This window comes from Lepeophtheirus salmonis, chromosome 4, assembly GCF_016086655.4.
Source record: "Lepeophtheirus salmonis chromosome 4, UVic_Lsal_1.4, whole genome shotgun sequence".
Lineage (NCBI taxonomy): Eukaryota > Metazoa > Arthropoda > Copepoda > Siphonostomatoida > Caligidae > Lepeophtheirus > Lepeophtheirus salmonis.
The window spans coordinates 37,239,603-37,262,011 of record NC_052134.2 but is presented as its reverse complement, the minus strand read 5'-3'; the positions used below and the strand labels follow the sequence as shown (position 1 = coordinate 37,262,011).

Sequence of the window (22,409 nt, the reverse complement as noted above, 5' to 3'; positions counted from 1 at the left end):
GCTGCATTACGTAGTTACCTAAAGGACTCGAATTCTTGAAGTTGTTCATCTAAGACCGTTTATTCATACTTCCAATGTATCAAGCCAAGTTATAAGAACCATAACAAGGGACTTGTAGGATCTTTCAATGAATTTTATGTGTATTTTTGTAGTATGATACAATGACATTTGAATATGTAACTACGTTTGTAAAAAATAATTATGGTCTTTAGTGATATTTATCAAAGAATATATATTCATTCATTTTAATTTAGAATGAGGACCTGGCTCCAACTTCATTAACATGTAAAACAAATATTAATGTAAATTCCTTGTAAATGTTTAATTCCATCAATTAATTTATTATTTGAATAAATGTGAATACATATTTAATGACGACAGAAACACTTCTAATTTTTTTTTTCGACACTCGCGTAAGTATCTAATTTGGTTTATTTCGTTACGTATGTTTGGGGACAACTCTATGGGAAAGTTTCATGCCCTCAAAAAGGTCAGATATCTTATATTTCTTTTAACTGTATTGTATTTTAAAAGTAGTTTGTCATTTGTGAAACCTTTTTTGTCTATTTTCAAGTCTAGGTTTACATTTTGATTATAGAGAAATACAATCTTTTTTATGTCTTTTGATCATGGTGGGTATTAGTGCATTTATGTTGACCTTAATTACACTAATAATTTTTCAAAGGCCCTTAGAAGGTTAGTTTTATGAATGAAATATATATAATCAAATTAGTGATTTCGATCGTTATTTTCGGCTTATGGATGTTTTTAAAAACCCGTAATTTTTAACTAATTTAGATCAAATATATATCGATGGGAAAAAATCAAAAAAGTCACTCAAGAGGATTCAGATAATCATAAAAGTTATATTTATCAATTTGTGATAAAATAGATGTTGACTTAGAATTGTTACAGCATGAATATGATACATTAGTTTTATTTAATGTTGAAACATAATACACACAAACAATTGGATAAATGGAGGGACACATTTTTCATTTAGATGTGCTTTTCATATGCACGATCGATCTTCATTCATTAAAGACATAAATACTTCCATGTTCCCTAAAAATTAGGACAAAAGAAGGGATCCGAGATACTTTATCTTCAACAAGAGATTCTCGAATTCCATTATCTACGGGAATGATGGCAGATTGAAACTTTATTCGAAGAAAAAAACCAAAACAATGTGACTTCATCAACTGTAAAAATGGTGACGATTTATATTTATATGACATATGTCCTAATTATAATAAATAATGTGTAAAAGGGTATTGTTCAATCAATACTTGGATTAAAAGTCATTCATACTGCTCTGAATGAACTATTAAATTTTTTCAGATATTATTTTATATATTCCAGAATTAAAGATATATTTTTGCTAGTAAATATATTTATTATTCAAATTAATATTAAAAACACTTATTTAATATTGCAACAGTTTACCTTATGTAGAATAGAGATTGTGAAACTCATTTAATTTTTAGTCTCAAATCAAATTAAATAATCAATATTAATACAGTTTATAAATTGCATGTCAAGACTAGGTATTTGATATTTAAGTACTTATTTTAAATTATTTATGTATTATGTAGTGTATAGTATAGTTGATAATTTTTTTTCTCGAGGCTGCACGTTTCATACATTGTTTCTAATACATACATATGCATCCATGCCAAATTTCAGGGTGATAGTTTGCAGCATTTTCATTTGAAATTCAAGCAGTTATACGTGTATACAAACACAAGGTCCAAAATATATTTGTCTTTTCAAAATTACTACGCAGTTAATTAGTCTCTTTCATTTGCATGTTGGACATTACTTTGTTTGTTATTTTTGTGATCTTTTTTTCGTTTTTCTCAGGGAAAATATACTTATTAAAAGTGATTTATCCAACAAAATGGCAAAATCTGTACCAACAAGGTCATCCACACACTGACGTTTGGTTTTGCACAAGCTTCCTTCAAAAGGTAACATGCTATAAAGCTGCTGTTAATATATGTAAATCTGATTATGGTAAGTTCGCCGATCTGACATTGATTATTAAATTGGTTGCAAAATACTCCTCAGAGATATGGGACAAAGCAATTGAAAATTTTAGAAGACATAACGTCTCTTTATTTTGATGGTAAAATGACAGCAACTAAAGTAATAACAAAAAATGAAAAAACAAATAAATGGAGTTCAAAAATATTGCAAAAAGATGTTATCTTGGTGAACCCAGACAATGTGTATGTATATTACCCATGTGACACCTAAGTCTGGACTGTTGTGTCTTGTCGAGGTTGAAAGACACAAACTATTCAATACCGAGAATCCAGGACGACCGAGAGAAACAAGAAGAATGCGTAGAGGAATGAGACTAAAAGGAATTATATATAAACAAGTATATTATAGACATTATTGTTACACGACACTACTCTGATAAATAGATGGGAGTTACAGCTATTTATATGTACTATTAAGATAGAAACTAAAACAGTACTTTACATTTACACATGTACATTTTTTTTTAATGTCTCAATACACTACATGGACATGGAAAGGAGATTTAAAAAACAGTTCAAGAGTTTTAAGTTGAGAAAACTCCGATCCACGAATCCATTCTATGTGTTGGGTGCGATGGAACTAACACAAACATAGGTTCCGTAGAGGGGCCATTCATCATCTTACTTTGTCATCTACTTATTAATTTGTTTATTTATGCTTGTATTAGCAAGTATGTATTATTTTATTTAAGGCTATACTATGATATGTGTAATTAATATGCAATATTAATAGTGATGTTGCAGAATAGAACAGCATAATCAAAACAGAACGACCACAAAATACCTTATTCTAATTATATTTACATCATTCATAAAAACAATCAATATTTTATAAACATTCATCTAATTATACAAGCACTCTTAAAAATAGTAATCAAAATGTTGAAGAGTAAATGAACTCCATATTCCTTGAAATTTTACTCAAATCTTCTTTATTCCCTTCTTAACAATCCCTGAAGAGTGGGGATTGCAGCTTTAAAAAATATGCTGCTTTGCTGCACCCTTGTGTATACACTATAAATTATTGTTCAAATTGAAAAACAAATATGTTATAAGTAATAACTATGCTTAAGATGATTGAATCATCGATCAATCACTCAAAAATTGTTCACAAAAAAAACCCGCTCATTTTGCTCTTTTTTTGTGTGAAAATTCTAATTTTTCTAAGCTGGTATGAAATGCATATAGAAAATTTGGGTTCTAGTTAGATTACAGAACAGCTTTCTATCATTATTTGATAATATTTTTCGAGGAAAAATATATCTGACAAAAATTTCCTTTATTGGGCTCTCTTTTTATAGGTAAAATAGACTGTTGAATTATCCCCATTGAATTTTGCAATAAATGAGAAATACATTTTCACCAAATTGATCATCCATTTATGCGAAAGGTTGGACTTAATATCAGTGGGGCTGATTGCGAGATGCCTCCATCTTACAAGATTCTTGAAGATTTTGCCAATTTCAAATTTCCTTCAACTATTCGTGTGGATGACTTCTAGTATGTTTAAAACGATCAATAATAATCGAAAGCAAACATTAAAGGAAGAAAATCTTTCTAAAATATTGATTCAGTGATATAATATAGCAAAATTTACGAATGAATTATGATAAAAATAAAACAAAACTAATTACTTTAAATTATTCTTATAAAACTGTTTTTTTCTTCAAATACAAATCGTTTGATTTGGGTGCTCATTTTTAAAAATTTTAGAGCTATTTTATGCTCAATTTGGTTAAAAAAATTGCTCAAAAACTCTAAGTCTAGTAATAACTAACAAAGTTTACTTTGTTTCTCCCAATTTCAAAAATACATTTCAAAGAGAGGTTGTGTGTATGGTATAAAACTTCCGTTTTCATGATTAAAAACCAAGTTGATTTTAATTTACTTGATTTTTCTTTTTGATAAAAAAACTAGTAAAAACTTTTTAAAAAAAAGAAGAATTTTACGAACAAGTTTTATCGTTGAATTACATATTCATACGTATATTCTAACTTCTAACACACAACCAGAATACTCTTTAGAAATTTATCTAAAAAATCAAGTATTGAAATGTATAATTGCAGAGTTGCCAAGATCTACTGTTCAAGAACTACAAAAATATTTGCGTAAACTAAAATATTTGCCAATGAACCATAATTATTGTCTTTGTCTCTGAAACAAGAGGAAAGAAGTTCTAAATTTTCTAAATCCTATTTGTATTAGGGTATCAACCAGGTTATATTTCCCCCGGAATTGTCCTCTTTTTACATCTTGTCAAGAGTTTCCATGGAAATTCAAGAATTTTTCGGTTTTTAATGGATAAATCGATTTACAAATGGACTTAAAATATAAGTTAATTACAAATAAAAACTCTAAAATAAAAGATATTAAATAAAAAATGAACATGAATCAAAATTTATTGATATTTTAATATTAAATTTTACTAATAACTAAATATAAGGCCCTCTCCTTTAAAACCGACATTGAAATAATGATAATTAATCTACCAAATGACATATATAGCATACGAAAATTACACAATTATCATATAATCATTTTAAATTGAATTAAAATATACAATCGGATATATCAATTTTTTTTATGTTCCTTTATGTGGCTATATGGAGTTGCACAATTATTCAATATCCTTTTTCGGCAAATGTCCCAAATGGTCGCGCGGCGGATTTTTTTCCCCAATTGTCCACTCACGTTATAGGGCATAGGTAGAGTTGAATATTAAAGGTCCAAGTGTTATTCGTACGTAATACATGTAGGCCTACTTATATAAAAATAAGGATCACCCCCCACCCTATGGTCTGCCGTAAACTATATATCTATGGCATAGGCCAGGAATTATTTACTTCCTGAAATTATGTAAATAAAAAACAAATTTGAGAACAATTTGTAAACCATATGAGTCTCATTAATTTCATATCCACCATTCGTTTGTTTTATACATATTAAGATAATCTGGAAATAAAAAATATAAATATTTTTTAGGTAAAATATAACAAGATTTGGCACGGCGTTACCTCACTAATACAAAAATGTGCACCGTATTTCATTGTCTGCAATCGAAGTTTAAGCTTTTTCTCTCCTAATGTGTTCTGACTGTTGATTGGCTGAATTATAATTAGCTATTGTTAAGTTGTGAACAATTCTCAACAGTGATTGGATAATAATTCCATAGTTGGGAAGAATGGTCAAACTACTAGTTGATATTGACCCTTTTTCGGTTTCTTACGTATACAGGGTTGCATGTTTTTTTTTTTATTTGGAAAAATGTTCCTTGTTATGGTACCATAGTAATAAAAGTATATAATTTAAAACACAACGTGACGTCAACACTCTCTTTCTAATGAAAAAAATCAATATAAAAGCAAGAATTTAGTCAGGTAAATTGCACTTTTTGTTTCGTCCAAGTATCCAAATGTTGATATTAATAGATTAATAGCGACAGGTATACAGTGTTGGAGATGTTAATTGGTCATACAAGAGTGAAACTTGCTTATTAGTAAGCTCACGGTAAGAAAACAGATAAATAATAATAAGTGGAGTCAAACATTGTGCCATTTTTTCTCCTCCTGTTGCCTTGGGTCCAACTACACCAGTCACATCACCAAATTGCCTTTGAAAAATGTACATATATTCCTATATATTTCTTTACCTTTTCCCAGATTGAAATGTATTTTATATACATTCGGTTGAAGAATCAACAGTTCAGGCTTTGTAGCCCTATCTCATTGGGGGTTTCAAGGATGAGTGTTTAGTTAATTATCGACCATATTAAAGGATCCTTGATTCACAAATTAATTGAGGAGAAAATAGCTATAAGATTTAAATTTGATAAATGTATCAAAAATCGTATTTAAGACAATTTTCATCCGATTTATGATCGTCTATAGTAGGGGCATTACTCTGGAAATGGTTTGGAAATCTATAAATAGGAACTGAATGATATATAATTATATTTGCTTCACTTAGGGCCTTGGATTCAATCACAACATTTATAAGGTACGAATTCGGGAAGCAGGCCGCAAGTTGATGGGATTGGCTAAACATTTCATCAAATGTGCTTCTTGTATTTGAATTTTTTGAGTAAATTAGAACAAAGATGTTCATTTTCAAGGGCGTCAACAAGATTATATATATATATTTAGGGACAGGGGTGGGGGAGGTTAAAAAAAAAAAAAAATTAGAAAAAAATCTTGAAAATTTTTACCGCCGTTTTCTCATTAATTTATTTTCTTTCAGAGTTTTCCTAGTCCAAGACAAAAATATTTTTTTTTTTTTGGATGGGGGGGTAGTATAAAACCTTCCACTTCCTTCGGACGCCCCTGATTTTCCGAATAAGTACTTCATCTTACAACACAGTTGTAAATACTATGTACATATGTATACCGATGACTGAGAAAAACTGGGGAAACAACATCAATAGATAATTATAAAATATCATTAGACTTATCTTTAATATACTAAAAATACTTATAATGCACCATTCAATTTTGATATGCTTCTTAGATGAGTAATACAGTCTTCCTTATATAAGCTTTTCCGCTTATCACTTTGTCAAACCTGATCCTACTTTTCTGTTACAAAATTTATTATGAATACAGAGAGCATTTTGACTGCATTATTCTTGATACTATATTTATCAAGTCTTACACCTCCATTTGCTGAGTAGTGATAGAAGCAAAGAAATATTTGTTCCTTTCCATATTGATTATTAAATCTAGAAGGATATGGATTTTCCAAATGAACATTCCGGGCCACGGGTTGTTTTATCAACCGTATCTATAGTGGATGCGGTCTCTAGTGGTATTATATGAATTGGCGGTATGTTCCAATCCGTCTGTTAGTTGTGCTAGCAAGCAAAAAGACCTGTGGGTTGGGATATCAACAGTGGATGGTGTCCCTGATTCTAATAGATGAATTGACGAAGGTACTGAATCTAAATCAAGCCCTGTGGAAATGATGCATATCTCATGGGCCGAGCATCAATTTGTGTCTCTGGAAAGGATCTTGTGAAATTTATGATTTCAATCATTTTGCACTTTAACGATCTTTTTCAACTATTATGCACATTAACAGTTTTGTTCAGTTATTATGCACATTATCTAGTTATTATGCATATTAACAGATTTCTTACTTTAACTGCAACATATATAGTTTGCTCATTCCCTATCAACATGAGCGTAAAGTGGGGTTTGTATGATATTTGGTTGGAGGGAAAGGCTATATCTGAAATTTAAGGATTTTATTTATAAAAGAAAATTTTAATCCTTGCTCTTTTTATAAAGAACAAATTTAAGGAGTAGGGCCAATTTTTTTATATGACGAAGTGGAATGGCAAGTACTCGTTCAAGTATTTCTAAATAAAGTACCATTTTTAATACTTCAGCGCCCAAGTATTTCATCTCTATAGTACTGGTATACCAATCAACACTATTGCTGAAAAACAAAGAGTTATATCGTTTATTTATGAAAATTTGTCGTAAAATGCATTTTTCATATTATTAAAAATTTGTGATGGGATATTATGGTTACATGTACGAAGCATTGACCATAAATGAGTTTAAGATTAGTCCCCGAGACTTTTTCTTTTATGATTATACATTTTTATTCATTTATCTTCTTTGGAAATAAATTTGATCATATTTTAGATTTCATGTGATTTTTAGTAATAAAAAAAAAAAAAGATTACACGGAGGGCAGTAGCCAGAGATTTGAAATAGGCGAGGTCTTTGATGTACCGATTTCCCCTCAATTTGGGATAGAATTTGATTCTTACTTGGTGAGAGTGAAGGGGAGGACAAATACTTATCCTTAATAACAAAGAAAGTTTTATTTAATTTTTTTATGATGTAAATAACAATAGCCATATTATCAAAGGGTCAAGTAACTCAGGGACCCCTGCTACAGCTTAGATTGCCATATAAGTTTGATACGTTTCTGTTGATGTTTATAACAATTTATTAAAAATAAATGCGTTTTATAAAGATGTTCTAAGTTTTTTTGTTTTACTCAGTCTGACATATTATGCGTTTAAAATATCTGGATGAAAAAATGAGGTCCAAAATATGTTATTTTCTTTCTTGATTATGACACTGATTGCAAGTTTGTAAATAATATGTGTCGAGCTTTAGAATTTCAGGAAATCCATAAATCCTATGAATAATTTATTTAATATTTATCTATCTAAACAACAACTTTATTATCATGAAGAAGATTCTTACTTCGATCCCATCATTTAAGAGTGTGTGTGTGTGGGGGGAGTTTAATTAATCTTGTTTGAAGGATAGTATCAATAAACTCTCGTTTGATCTTTTTAAAGTTGGCTAATTAATCTTCATATATGTACATTGTACATACATATTAACACATAAGTATTTTTCTAGCTTTTTTCGAAGATATGAAAAATAATATACGACATTTGGCGTGTACAAACTATAGTCCCACGAAAGAACTTTGATATAATTACAACAAATAATTGGACATGAGGGTTTATCAAAAATGCATTTTTGATAAAAGAAAAAGAGACCCTAAAAGATTGGTATCACCCTCTTAGGAGCAAAGAATAAAGGCTCATGCTCAGATCTATATTCCAGGAGTAGAACTCTTAATTTTCGGAGGAGTAAGGGTCGTGACTAGAATTTTCTTCGGGAGTTGACAAGCTTGAGAACCAACTAATCGTAAGAGTATGATTATCATTATTTAAGAATTATTCCCTAAATTTACAAAGACCATTTTATAAATACAAACTGATTAGGGAAAGGATGAAGGCTCAATTCACAGAAGTGAAAATAGACCAAATAATCTATATACATACAATTATATTTAAATTTAGTATACAGGGTCGTTCAGCTAAATCTGGAACACCTTTAACTGCATCCTGATCAATTAGGAAAGTAAGTAGAGGTTTGAAATTTTGTTTACAAGTTCTTATGATACAAAATAAAAAAAATCATTTAATATGTCCGCCATCTTCGCCATTCATGCACTCGATACGAGGCCGAAATGATTTGCAGGCCTTAAGTATAAAAAAACGATAATTATTTAGTACTTAATAATATTTTAGGACTAAAATAAAAAACACACATTAAGTGATCCAGGACATTTGCTATATGCTCAGACTCAAATAAGAAATGCCTATCTGTTTCCCTTCAAAATTATAAATGATCCAACAAGGGGTTCTCTATGCCTTCCGTCGCTAGCTTTTCATCATTAGGGGGCATGAAATGGTTAACACTATAAACATGAATGTTTATTTTATTTATATAACTCTCCCTCCAGAAAAAAAGGTGCTTGCTAGCGACGCCATTATCTAAGACAATATCAAAAATTGTTAAATAAATAAAAAAATATATCCAATTGAGCAAGGTTAATAGAAATACAAGGTTTGGACCATCATATAATCGGCTTCCTAGAATTTTTAATCTGATGTATTGTGCCGACTGTTATGCAAGACAAGAAGATTGTAACAAAACACTCAACCAATCATAGTCAATGACCTCACTATTGCTAGAATTTTCAATTTAATGTATCGTACCCCCTTCTGGGCAGGAAAAACCTATTTTGACAAAACACGCAACCACTCATCTAATATGACGTCAATATTAAAAGTGTGGTGGAAGTCAAACATCAGTCGTACACACGTTAGTGTATAACCGTGTATTTCTATTAACATTGCAATTGACAACAACACTCTCTCCTCCTCTTTTTTGGAAATCAAAATATGATTACTCTAATATTTATATGATCGGCGATATTCCAATTATGAGTAATAAACAATTTTATGTGTAGAATATGAAATTTGATAAAATCAGAATCAACAACTTCTATTTATTGTTTTTTTGTCAGTTGTTGATTTATATCCCAACTCTTCCTCCTAATTCATTATTGCATATTAGTGTTCTAAAGGAATAATATATATTGAGCTTAAATTATTTCATGTTACGCTGTGAATATTTTAACTATTAAATATAGTATTTGTAATATAAAAGTAAGAAAATATGACGTAATAAGGAAGCTGCTATATCACTTAAGGCTTTTTTCTTGAAAATATTTATATAAATCTGAGCATGCAGTTTACGATGGATAAATATTAGTCCTGAATTTGAGTGAAAAATGAGGCGTTCATTTTTGAACGCCTGAGCGTTCAAAAATTAAACAACCAAAAAAAAAAAAAAAATCTTTGAACAGTGTTCATTTCTTCCCTCATTTTTCTCCAAAGAATACGGTCCAAAGCTAAAACCAAGTGGTGGAACAAGTATCACATGATAAATTTTTGTCAAAATTTAATTAACTAAAATAATCCATTTTGTCGCCTATGGTGCCCTAAGGGTTTCATGAATTACTCTATAACTACGTAATAATTTAGTGGCTTCATCTGTCGTATCTCAAAATTGAGGTCCCGGGAAGAAAAAACTTTTCCGTAGCTAACTAAATTTGTGCAAAAAATGATTAGGGTGTCTTCGTCACGTTTAAAAAATATGAACAGGAAGAATGCAAAATTTGATCAAAGTTTTTTCAAAAATGAACGGAAAAAGTGTGAACGGTTCCATACTTGATAAATATATAAGGCTGTAATTAGTTGGATACGAATCTGGAAATTTGATGAAGTACAAACTATATATAGGGTGGACAAGGTAAATCCGAATAACTTTAACTGCTAATTATGAGAATAGTTTATTTGATAAAAAATTTAATTCTTGTTATTCATGTGTTGACTGTCGAATTTAATAACATATTTTTGAGTATCTCGTCGTTTAAGCATGGAAATAGTCAGGAGAATTTCCATTATCGAAGATCGCCACGCGGGACACTCTGCACAAGAGATAATTTCCTTCTTCAAATATCCAAAATCAACAGTTTATGACGTGATTAAGGCCTTGGATGATGAGGAAAAGCATCTGCTAACAGAACAGAATAAGCCAGATAGAATGAGCAAAGGCAAGTTTCTTATTAACCAAATGAAGACCAAAGGTGTTTACGTGAGCTTTTTTTGGACGAGAAAATCTTCACCATTGACGCCAAGCATAAGCGTAGAAACGATAGATGGATCTCTCCGAACCCTGATGAGATCCAACCAGTCATGAAAACAAAGAATCTGGCTTCGGTTATGGTCCTGGCGGTCATCAGCACGGAGGTACAAGTTATGCCCCCAATTCTTCCAAAAGGACCTGAAGGTGACCAAGGAGGTATAAAAAGACATGGTCAAATCATGTATGAACGAAGTCACTGATGGGAAGCCATATACATTCTAGCAAGACTCAGCTCCTCCTCATTCGGCCGAGATTGTCCAAGAGCTCTTAGTGCAAAAATGTGGCTGATTTTGGATCTCCGTTTTATTGGCCAGCCAACAGCCCGGACCTAAATCCCTGCAGTTTTTACTTGTAGAGCAGGGTAGAGAGGATCGCCTGCAAGAATAATTATACCTCAGTTGAGGCTTTGAAGACCTCCATCTTTGCTAAAATGAAGGACATGGATCCGCACGAGGTAGCAAAGGCATGCAAGGTATTCAGGTGCCGTGTACAGATCGTGATCCAGGACAAAGGCTTTCTTTATGAATAATCATTTTAATGTGGCTTTCAAATGTATAAAAAATTATCTTTCTATCTCAAATAACAAGTCTCATAATTAGCCGTTAAAATGATTCCGGATTTACCTTGTCCACCCTGTACATTTTCAACACAGGTCAGGGGTGAGGGGATTGAAACTGTCTTCTCAAATTTATAATATTTTGTGTAACAAGCAGCGGTTCTTGTCAAAAATGTCAATTATGTTGTCAAAATTAAAATTTTTAAATGATGACTTTAATGTTGTCAAAGAAATAATAAACATGTCTTATTTTATTTTTTATAACATAAGTTTTAATAGTTTTGTCCAAAAGTAATCCCATCCCCTTTAAAAAAATCATTAGTCAAATGACAAATTCTACAGATAATTTACATAATTAAAATTACAGACAAAATCGTTGCTCCATTATATGAAAATTGTTGTTTGTTAAAACATAAAAAATCTTAGGCTGTTCAGTTTTTACTATACAAATTGAATCGTTGAGTTATCATAATCACAGAAATTGTAAATCCTTAATTTAAAATGCTTCTTCTAATTCTGTGCTTACAATCTACATGTAAAAGTCGCAACTTAAGCCGGGTTATTACGTTTATTGTGCGTGTAAACGTCTAAGTTTATATACTTGTATATTCATAAATATATATACATATACACTTGTTTTGAAAATTATTCATACACCTCTTAATTTTTGTCAATTTTGTTCATGAATTATATCTACCAACAAGTGAAAGAATGGTATCAATACTCAAGGAACTTTTGATTTCATGTGTATTTTATTGATGGATAACCAAAAAATGCAATGCTCAAAATTATTCATAGCCTTGACAATAATGTAAATGAAAATGTGTCAAACGTATTGATCTTTATCTTAAAGTTATTTCAATATATCTTAACAGAATAAATACCTCTTCTGATCACGAAATGTTAAACAAGATCAGAAATAGCATCTTTCCAGAAGAGTATAAACAATCGTCTCGTCCCACTCAATTTTTGATCATCATTGTCAAGATGAAGAAACTCAGTGAGGACTTGCGTCAGCGTCTTGTGAATGCCTGCAGTGAAGGAAAAGGCTACAAGGCCATTCCAAAGCAGTATAATGTCTCTGTGGCGACCATCCAGAGCATAATTAATAAGCCCACGAGGTTAAAAACTCATATAAACCTCAACAGGCGTGGCAGGAAGCGTAAGGTGTCCCCCAAACTTGCCGAGAGATCAACAAGAACCCCGGACAACAACTAAGACTCGAATGGAAATGCTTGACCTGGCAGGGACGAAGGTGTCACTGTCCACCATTGAGCGAGTCTTGCACATAGGAGATTTCCATGGACGTATGCCATGAAAGACACCACTGCACAGGAAAAAACATGTAGACGATCGCCTGGCCTTTGCTAGGGGTTATTTGAAGCAAGATCCCATATTTTGGTCAACAGCATTAGTTCCATCACAAAAATTAACACAGATATGAATAATTTTGAGGACAAGTGTATATTTATGCCTATATATACACTTACACGTGTATACGCAGTATAGATATGGTAAACCGCCTTTATTTTCTATGTATGTATGTCCATAAAGAATTGATCTATCCTACTTTTGCCACTTCCTAAATGTGGATGACAATTTTGTTGTCGCGAAATTTCGTGAAACGAATAATACATCGATGAATTTATGCAAAATGTTTAACGTTTTGTAATCATCATCCCTCTGGTACGCGTAGGTTTAAGTAGAGAGGGGAGTTATTAAATTTAAAAAAGGTCATTGAGAAAAATAATAGGGCTTTTATAAAAAAGAGAAGTCAACAATTATGTCTGTATAAGAGAAAATCATCAAATATTTTCTTAACATTATGTTAAAAATTGCCAAATTTTAAAAGTTTAAAAAAATGATGGTATTTGGAGATGTTGATATATTCTCTGTAAAAAGTTTTACGAACCACGATTCTAGACCAGGGACTCTCAACCTTTTTTCTGTAATGTACCACTTGTAGAATATTTTTTCACCCAGTTACCCCCAAACCAAAGCAACGCATTTTTAGTTAAATTGATATTCCACTTGTATTTTTCAAAGTCTCAAGTATCTTGTGGAGTGCCTCCACAAACACAAGGGGTACGCATAACCCTATTTGAGTACCAATATTCTACACAAGAGATCGGATAACTTTAAATTAATTTACCCAAAACTAGTGCAAGGACGCCCATAGGATTTTATTTTGAGGGTGGGGGAGGGCCTTGGTTTTGATAATTTTTTTGAGAATAAATCGAAAATAAAACAATTTTGAAATAAATTTGAAAAATTAAATTTCTTGTAAAAAAAATTCAAATATTATATTGTTTGGAAAATAATAAATAATATTATATTGTTTGGAAAATAATAAATAATATTAAATTATTTGGAAAAAAAAATCAAAATCTAGAGCTATTCACAAAAAGTTAATTTTTTGAAAAAAAAAAATCGAAAATTATATTACAAATATTAAATTTCTGTAAAAAAACTTCAAAAATTCATAGCGATTCACAAAAATTAAATTTTTAACCCTAATCTTGAGTAAGAATTTTTCATCATGAAAAAAAAAATCTTTTTCAATAGCAAAAATTCCTTTATTATTTTTTTTTGGAGGAGGGGGTATTTTGTTTTAGAGTACATTAAAGCCCCCCCACTCTCTCAGGTATTCGAAAGAAATCACTCTTATACTATATTATTTAAAATCCAATTTTTAATCACAAGATGGTCTATTAGTATTGCTGTACTTCCCTGTCAGCAATTTTAAAAGTCAACGTCTGCGAAGTTTTTCAATTTATGATTGAAAATGATTTAAAAAATATCTGAATGAATGAGAGGGGGAGGTGACGTACAGCCAGCTAAAATTCCCGGCCCAACCCTTCCCATCACGCAAAAACATACCCATATTTCCCACGCATTCTAAAGACGATTAGAAAAGAAAGAAGAAGGATTTGACCGACACGCGCCTATATCCTTTGACCTATTCATTCAGTATCATTTCCTCAATGAGGAGGGTAGGTGAGTTTTTGTGCATCTTCAAGTTAGATTGATGGAGAAGCTATCATTTCTATATACATACATGACAACCACATTTATATGTTGAGTGTGAAATAGTGGAAAAAGTGAATATCAAATAGTGTTGTTACACATAGAAGCAATATGTCACTAGTTGCCTCTAAGGTAAGTCATTTATATATATAATTAATTTATGATGTTCCAAAACATTTCTACAAATGAAACTGATTTATTAGCTGAGAATCAATGACCATTAATATATGTACAAATTACAATTTGTAAACAGGAATAGAACATGTTATATGTTTATTATCGTAGTTTGTTGGTAGATTAAATTCCAATCCCCTATACATATATGTGCTTAGATTTACTGATGTGTTACATATGATATATGTAACATGATCCATATAACTGACACTACCTCGGGCGGGATAGGGGATTGCTCCGTTACGCCTATACACACATAGAAACTCAAAAAATTTTCTTTTTTAAAAAATTCAGCCATGTTATAATAAAAATACATGGTACATTATAATCCCTTCGTATTAATCCTACATTTTGGAATGTACTATTTATCACTCTTCCTTTTCTCTTATGATCAATGCTCTTGAGATATTAAGGGAAAACATTCACTAAATACCTCCATGTCAAAGGAAGTATTATTACATTTGTTGGTGTAACATTTGTACAGCTGCTGAAGGTAGAGATACATCATAGTTGTAGAGTTAGCATCCTTCAAATTAAAACATCAAAAACTACTCCATTTTTGTTATGTCAAATGTCACATGTCTAGTTTTCTTTTGTAAGAAAAGTGAACTCAATTGACAATTTCTTATACTATATATAATATGTACTTATCTACTATCTATTTTTGAGCTGTTACATACTATGTAGATTATTCCTGAATTAATAATAAAGACAATTTAAAAGCAAAGGCAGTGAATGATGAAAGCAGAACCGTCCAAAGGATTTTTGTTTTTTGGAGGGAGGGGGATGTCTAGCTTGAAATTTCATTGATAGATAAACCCATAGATAGTAGACACCTTCTATTACTTACACTAATTGAGGGCGCTGTTGTCGCATGTATTTTACATATTAAATTAAAAAAGCTACCGAGTGTATGAAAACAGCGGGTTTTATTCAATTTCAATATAAAAATGTATAGAAAAAAGAAAAAAGTAATTCCTAGCCATTTTACTATTGATTGACATCTCTGAGGTAGGAAGTTTAGAATTATGTTGCACATTTTTACTATCATAAGAATAAAAATGGTTTAAATGTATTTATCTCCCAAAAGAATATTTCATTCATAATATATTCTTAACTTCATATCCCATTTACGTCATTTTTTTTACTATTTAAACATAATTATATAAAACTTGGATCTAATCATCTTTAATTTAAAAAAGTTAGGATAGGATTTCTTTTTAATTTGGGAAGTTTAATAATATACTTGTGTTTTGTATAATTTAATATAACATATGTGGAAAAAAGTCCCAGGCTTCACACATAAAAAGCTCAATTTTTTAATTCACCTCATTTTCAGTTCGTTTCAACCTTCAAAAGACAGTTGTTAAAATTTCATGACAGTTTGTTCTTAAGTTTGTGAGTTATTGTGGTAAGTGTGACGCTAATTTTGTTATTTACAAAATAATTGATAAAAAATAATTTAGTTTTTTTAATTTTACACTGTTTCTTGACGGGAGAAAATACTGTTCAAGTTAATAAATGCCTGAAAAAATGGAGTGGTGACTCTGTTAATTATAACGAATATTAAAAAATAGTAATAATTAAAGTAAGTCAATTTTGAACGAAGAAAAAACGTGTTTTCTTTGTTAATCCCGGGACTTTTCAGGCCATGTTTCACTTTTTTGGTTGTTCTGGTATGTAATACACCCTGCGACAGTTAATTTCAGAGTACGTGTTTTACACCTATGTCTGCACAACTGGAGTACTCTAACAGTTTTATATAAATAAACTTAATCAAAAACACAACATCACGTAATATAAATTATTTTTTTTGGGAGTTAAAAGAGGTTACATAAGTTTTGAAAATAATTAAGCTCATCGAATTCAGTATCTATAACTACATACATGCGGATCGTATCATCACCTATGACTAAGTAGATCTAGGATATGTCAAAAAAATGGGGAAATTGATAATTCAATTTTAATTTATATATTAATTCATGGTATATAATGAATGTATTTACGAAGATATTAATTTTGTAAAAAAAAACCTATTAATTAATTAGTCACCAAAGTAAGAATACAATCATTCCAGATCAATAACCGAAGATCAGCACCTACGGATCTAAAAAGAAAAATAGTTCAAGAGTCAAACTTTTTGGGGGAGATCCTGGTAATATTTATTCTTATTATTATTATGGATGTAAGTGTATTTCTTCGTTATTTTTTAATAACTATCATAAATATATAGGATCAATGTACTATCAAGAAGAAACAAAAGACAACAAAAAAACTCTCCTCTTCTCAACCCTCGAACAAAGTATCTCAGGAAGATAAAAAGCTAGAATTGATAAAAAATAACAAAATAGAAGTAGTAGACAAACCACGTGTTTCGTCTTCAAGAATTAAGCCTTCAAGAAGGTCTGAGCCCATTATAAAGCAATCTTTGATTCCTAAAAAGACAGAGCTACCTCGAACGAAAGATGAAGTGAAGAAAGATGACGTCATTTCTCATATTACCCCTGACAAAAAGAAACAATATGAAATTGAGCGTAAATACAAGCGGCTCTCCACGCAGGATGCTCTTGCCTTACTTTACAAGTCAAAGGATAAAAATAAATCCAAAGGTATATTTATATCTTGTTTGTTTATTTCTAATCGAATTGTTTAAAATTATTTATATAGACGAGAAGAAACGCAAAAGTGAGAGTCATATGTTACGTGACATGGATGTTAAGAAAGAGCCAATTAAGTTAAAACTTGTGATCCCTAAAACCTCGTCTCCTACAGATGGAAATGTGGAGCCGGTAAAAAGAAAGGAAGAACCCTTAGTAAAGCCTAAAAATAGTCACATTCCCTCAAAAGAAAAAAAGACATCCCCGTCAGTAGTTGAGACTTGTGGAAGGAGCAGTCCAACAAGGAACAGTATCTCATCCCATAACAGTGATCTAGAATTTTTATTCAACAAAATGAATACGTTCCAAAGTGCTCCTTCTTTTGTTCCTCGTCCAGTGAAGACAGCGGAAAGTCATCGAAACAAAAGTAAAGTTCCGTTGAGGGAGTCTAGAGTGATCAAAGAGACAAATAACCTAATATCCCCAGATTCTACGTCATACAGTAAAAATACTTTAAACATAATTGAAAAACGCAAGGAAACAGAAATTTCCTCTCATAGAGAGTCGATAACTAATCCACCATACCATTCTTCTAAGTCAAATATCCAAGCTTCCACTCAGCCAATTCCACGTAATCAACTCCATACCAAAGAACACACAGCCCCCTCAATATTAATGCCCCCTCCACCTCCTAAGACTACAATTCCGCGGATGAGCCAACACTCAAATTCATTTACAAATAACTCAGTCGCTTTAAGTAAGAGTCAACTTAGAAGGTTGAATCCAAACAGTTTCTTAGCCAACGGTTCCTCGACTAAGCCAACAGTCCATTGTGCAAATATCACTTCAAACCCCAAAGATTTAAGTACTATTTGTCAGAGTGCAGCTGGGAAGGATTCTGGTCGGAAGGATTTTCCTCCACCATCAAATAATCATATTCGCCATCATTCGAAAAAAACTATAAGCAATACTATTTCTGCAAATGCTTCAATTCAGAACACCGGTCATAATAAGCCAATCCCCACGGCAAAGAGCAACATACCTAAAATTGCCTTTGTCAAATCGTCTTCCCAAGTTTCAAGCGAGCCTTCCAAGAATAATAGCATTCTGGCCGAAAAAGAGAAACCACTAAGTATAGAAACCACTTCAATTTCTATCATTCCAAAGTTCGAAACCCTCAGTGGATCAGAAAGTGAGGATGAGGATAGTTTTATCATTCCTAGATTAGAGCCCCTTCCTCAAATTATAACGGAAATGCCTACCACTCCAAAGTACGAACATTTGTCTTCGTCAAGTGATAACGATTCTTCTGATGACAACTCTTCTTCTTCAGGGTCATCGTCAGGTTCATCCTCCTCTTCTGATGATTCCAATTCGTCGTCATCGGATAGCGAATAAAACAATATTACCTCATTATTTCTGGTGCTACATCTCAGGTTCGTCGGAAGGTCATCTTATAAAGCATGGCCGGGCAAGTGGGGAAAATATATGCATCTTTCAATTATTTTGAAGGAAGGTGAAAATGACTGACTCCCCTCTCCCTGTAACCCCGTCTCCAAAGGTGCTATCCTTATCTACATATTATTTATTTATATAACTATTCACTAACTTTTATTAATAACAGAAATATTTTTGGCAAGATTGTTTTTGAATATTTTTTGTCATCAGCCTCCTTAAGTAAATTAATTACTTTTAATTAATAAGTTGAAATATAGACATTTATGAACATTAATGATATAAAACTATCATTAAATTCATTGGAAGAACAATCGAGAGCGTTTGACGGGACATATGTATAACAAAAAAGAGCTTTAAAAATTAAAACAAATACCGAGTGGTTCATTACAATCTGGACACTTTGAATTTTAAACTTCAACAAGATATAATTTATTAATTAACAATAGAATTTCAACGAAATTCTTACTATAAATAGATGTATGTCTGAGCTCTCTTAATCATTAATGTAGCCGCTCTTAGTGGCGGTGGTGGAAGGTTTGGCAACCGCTGAGGATGTAGTCCTCTGGCATGGCGTGCCAGAGCTAGCTGACATTGGCTTTGAGAGCCTCACTGTTTGGATGATGGACACTGCAGGCCTTCTGCTAGACATGTATGTATCAAAAAGGAGTAGTCAAGGAGGTTAGCATCAGGACTTTAGGTGGGCCAAAAGTGTCAAAAAAATAGTTAAAAAGAACTCAAAAGAGTCTTGCAACGGAATAGATGGGTTTCTTTCATTGCTGGTGTCATAAGTGCCTCTCCACCCTCACAAGGCTCTTTCCACCCACTTTGTTTATAGCTCTTTGGAAAGTCCGATGTGAAACCCTGAGATATCTTGTATATACACTTATGGGCTTGAGGGGATTGGCTTTGGCTGCTTTCTTTTACTCCTCCAGGTTCAGTTGGGCTTTTTTGACAAACCCCTTCTTCCCGTTCAACGTTTCAGACTTATTGACGTCGTAGACGGTGATCCTGGAATCGCCCAACTCCTTGGAGTACGTGAATGGAAATTTATCAATCACATTCAATTTTCATTTTCTCAACTTTTACATAAATTGAGAGCTTAGGTTTATTTTGTTTTGTAACTAATTGGTTATGCTTTAATATATTGTAATATGAATTACTTTCTATCATTCAACCTTAATTAATTATTGAATTAGTAAGTGTTCAGATTTCAATGGACCACCCGGTAACACTTGATGAGATTGTGGATATTAAAATAAAAATCATGCTATCAATTTTCGAGACGACTTGTTAGTTAGTCTAATTTATTATTTGAACCTTCTTACTAATAAACAAAGACGTTTCCGATCCAATCTGAATAATTTATTTAAATCAGCATTCAAAATATTTATGAACACAATAAAAATGTCTTATTGGACCCATAAATTAAAAAAAAAAAAAATATGGACTCACTGCCATTTTATGGATTTATATAGGTATATAATTATATGTTAACCATTAGATCAATAAATATAAGAGGAATCAAAAAGTAAACGCATTTTCGAATCGGCGTAATATTTTAGATTTAATATATAATATCTTATTTTTCTTAGTTCATTTCAGTAAGTTAAACTTGTTAAATAACTTCTAGCTAAATATATGACAAGAATTATAATTAGTGGTGTCAGTCATGTCATGCTTTTTTTATGAATGACTGAGTATGAAATGACACCAACTTTGAACGAAGGTTCTTGACTTATATAAGTTAACATATGAATCATATCCAAATACATGAAAATATACCTATTTATATATTCTTTTGTACGCACGTACAACAACATATATTTTACTTAATTCATACTATCTTTACAATCTCACAACATATTTATCATATCCTTAACTGTTAAAATTAATCTATCTGACGAGATGCTTTTGGTACATCTAAATTTATATAAAATACTTTACAATTTAGTAATGATTTAATTAATTATTTCCCTTTCAGAGCTGGTATAAATATATAGAAACTCTACACTCTAAAAAATCTTTTATGTTTCCCATACATCATTCGGGTTAAATGGTCCCACATTTTGCCTATCTCGCTATATTAAAAAAGAAAATGTCTCTTGGTCTCAAGTTCCCTTCCAAAGTAAAAACAGATCCTCTCCTAATGAGTCTTGCCGTAAATACTGCTGACAATTACCCTACACTTTAACCAATATAGAGAAAAATACACCAAACCACACCCAAGACTACTTTATAGCTGTATAGTCGTAATCTTCATGTCCTCTCGTTCAATATTTCTTTTTATTTGGCCAAAAACACTGACTTACTAGATTTTCCCACGAAAACTCGCCTTATGCATTTATTTTCCAATCCTCTAATAAAACGAAAGCACTTGGTTCTAGGGCCATATTCTTTTCTTCTATATATATATATATATATATTCCCCCAATAAAACTCTCTCAATCTCGAGCCTTTCAATGAGATTAAAATTTGATATGTCATTGAAGTCCCCCCCCCAATAATTCACCATTTTCTTTAGTCATACAAAAAAACATAATAAATAAACATGGTATGGCTACAACATTAGGAAGGAAAGGAAAATGTACTCAGACAATTTGTCTGCAAAATTAGGAATATTCGCACCACCCAATTCGTTGCAACAGCACTGCATAGATATCTTTGTTGTGCGAATAAAAACTTTTACCCTTTACTCAGCTGGATCCCTGTATGGTAAAAATAATTATTTTATTTGTGCTTCTTAATGGCCCACTTCCATAATGATGCCACTTTGTGAAAACCATCTATGACCTTATAAATTGCATTATAATTATGGGGTACCCCATAAATGGGAAACTAATAGTTAATATTTATACTACTTAAAATTGATAAATTTCGAACAGTCATGGATAAAAAAATTAATCAAAAGGGTTTAAGAATCAAAAAGACCAAATACATGCAATACATGCAAATACATGAATATTACTTGATGCCAATTAAAAACACTGATATTATTGTGGTTTTTTTTTTTTTTTTTTTTTTAATATATCCATTTAAATCCTAATTTTGCATTTGCATATATGTATAAACCAATAAAAATTAGATAAAAAACACAATAATAAAGCACTTACTTTATTATTATTCAGAGTCAATTTGTAGGGCGTTTGCAAAGGGTGGGCTGGAGCTGGGAAAATGAAAGAATTTTTGATTTTTACCAGATTTTTGTTTGGTTATTAAGAAAAATTTTACGCAAAAATAGGGGTATTTTTTTTTTATTCTAGTAAATTATGCAGGCGAGCAAAAATATAATATTTTAAATTTTTTTCTAACAAATTTATATTTTTGTGAATAGCTGTAGACTTTTGAATTTTTCCCCCAAAAAATTTAATATTTGAATTTTTTTTTCTAAAAAATTTAATTTTCCTATGTCCTAATGATCTTCTGAAATTTCTTTCCAATTCTCAATATGGAGTGTTCTTTAGGGGCGTGCACATAGCTTTATTGTGTCCATATTTTAAACATTTGAAGTACTGGACATGTTTTG

General features: G+C 31.3%; 1 protein-coding gene across 4 annotated transcripts; it reads left to right on the top strand.

Moving 5' to 3' along the window:
- Positions 1–1,715: 1,715 nt before the first annotated feature.
- LOC121115869 (uncharacterized) lies at positions 1,716–19,160 on the top strand. Of its 4 annotated transcripts, none has more exons than XM_040710036.2 (4): positions 1,716–1,970; positions 16,909–16,986; positions 17,065–17,440; positions 17,499–19,160. In XM_040710036.2, the coding sequence occupies exons 1-4, from the start codon at positions 1,809–1,811 to the stop codon at positions 18,824–18,826; spliced, it is 1,944 nt and encodes a 647-aa protein (XP_040565970.1). In that variant the 5' UTR covers positions 1,716–1,808; the 3' UTR covers positions 18,827–19,160. The 4 variants fall into 4 exon arrangements, 2 of the variants coding, with proteins under 2 accessions (XP_040565970.1, XP_040565971.1); XM_040710037.2 differs by lacking the exon at positions 1,716–1,970 and adding an exon at positions 14,516–14,789; XR_011779806.1 differs by lacking the exons at positions 16,909–16,986; positions 17,065–17,440; positions 17,499–19,160 and adding an exon at positions 3,350–3,719 and having other exon boundaries at positions 1,721–1,810; positions 1,864–1,970.
- The last annotated feature ends 3,249 nt before the right edge of the window (positions 19,161–22,409 follow it).

Coding starts and splice junctions, on each gene's coding strand:
- LOC121115869 (XM_040710036.2), top strand. CDS start 1,809: ATGTTGGACATTACTTTGTTTGTTATTTTTGTGATCTTTTTTTCGTTT. Junction 16,987..17,064: donor ACTTTTTGGGGGAGATCCTG/GTAATATTTATT, acceptor ATAAATATATAG/GATCAATGTACTATCAAGAA. Junction 17,441..17,498: donor GGATAAAAATAAATCCAAAG/GTATATTTATAT, acceptor TTATTTATATAG/ACGAGAAGAAACGCAAAAGT.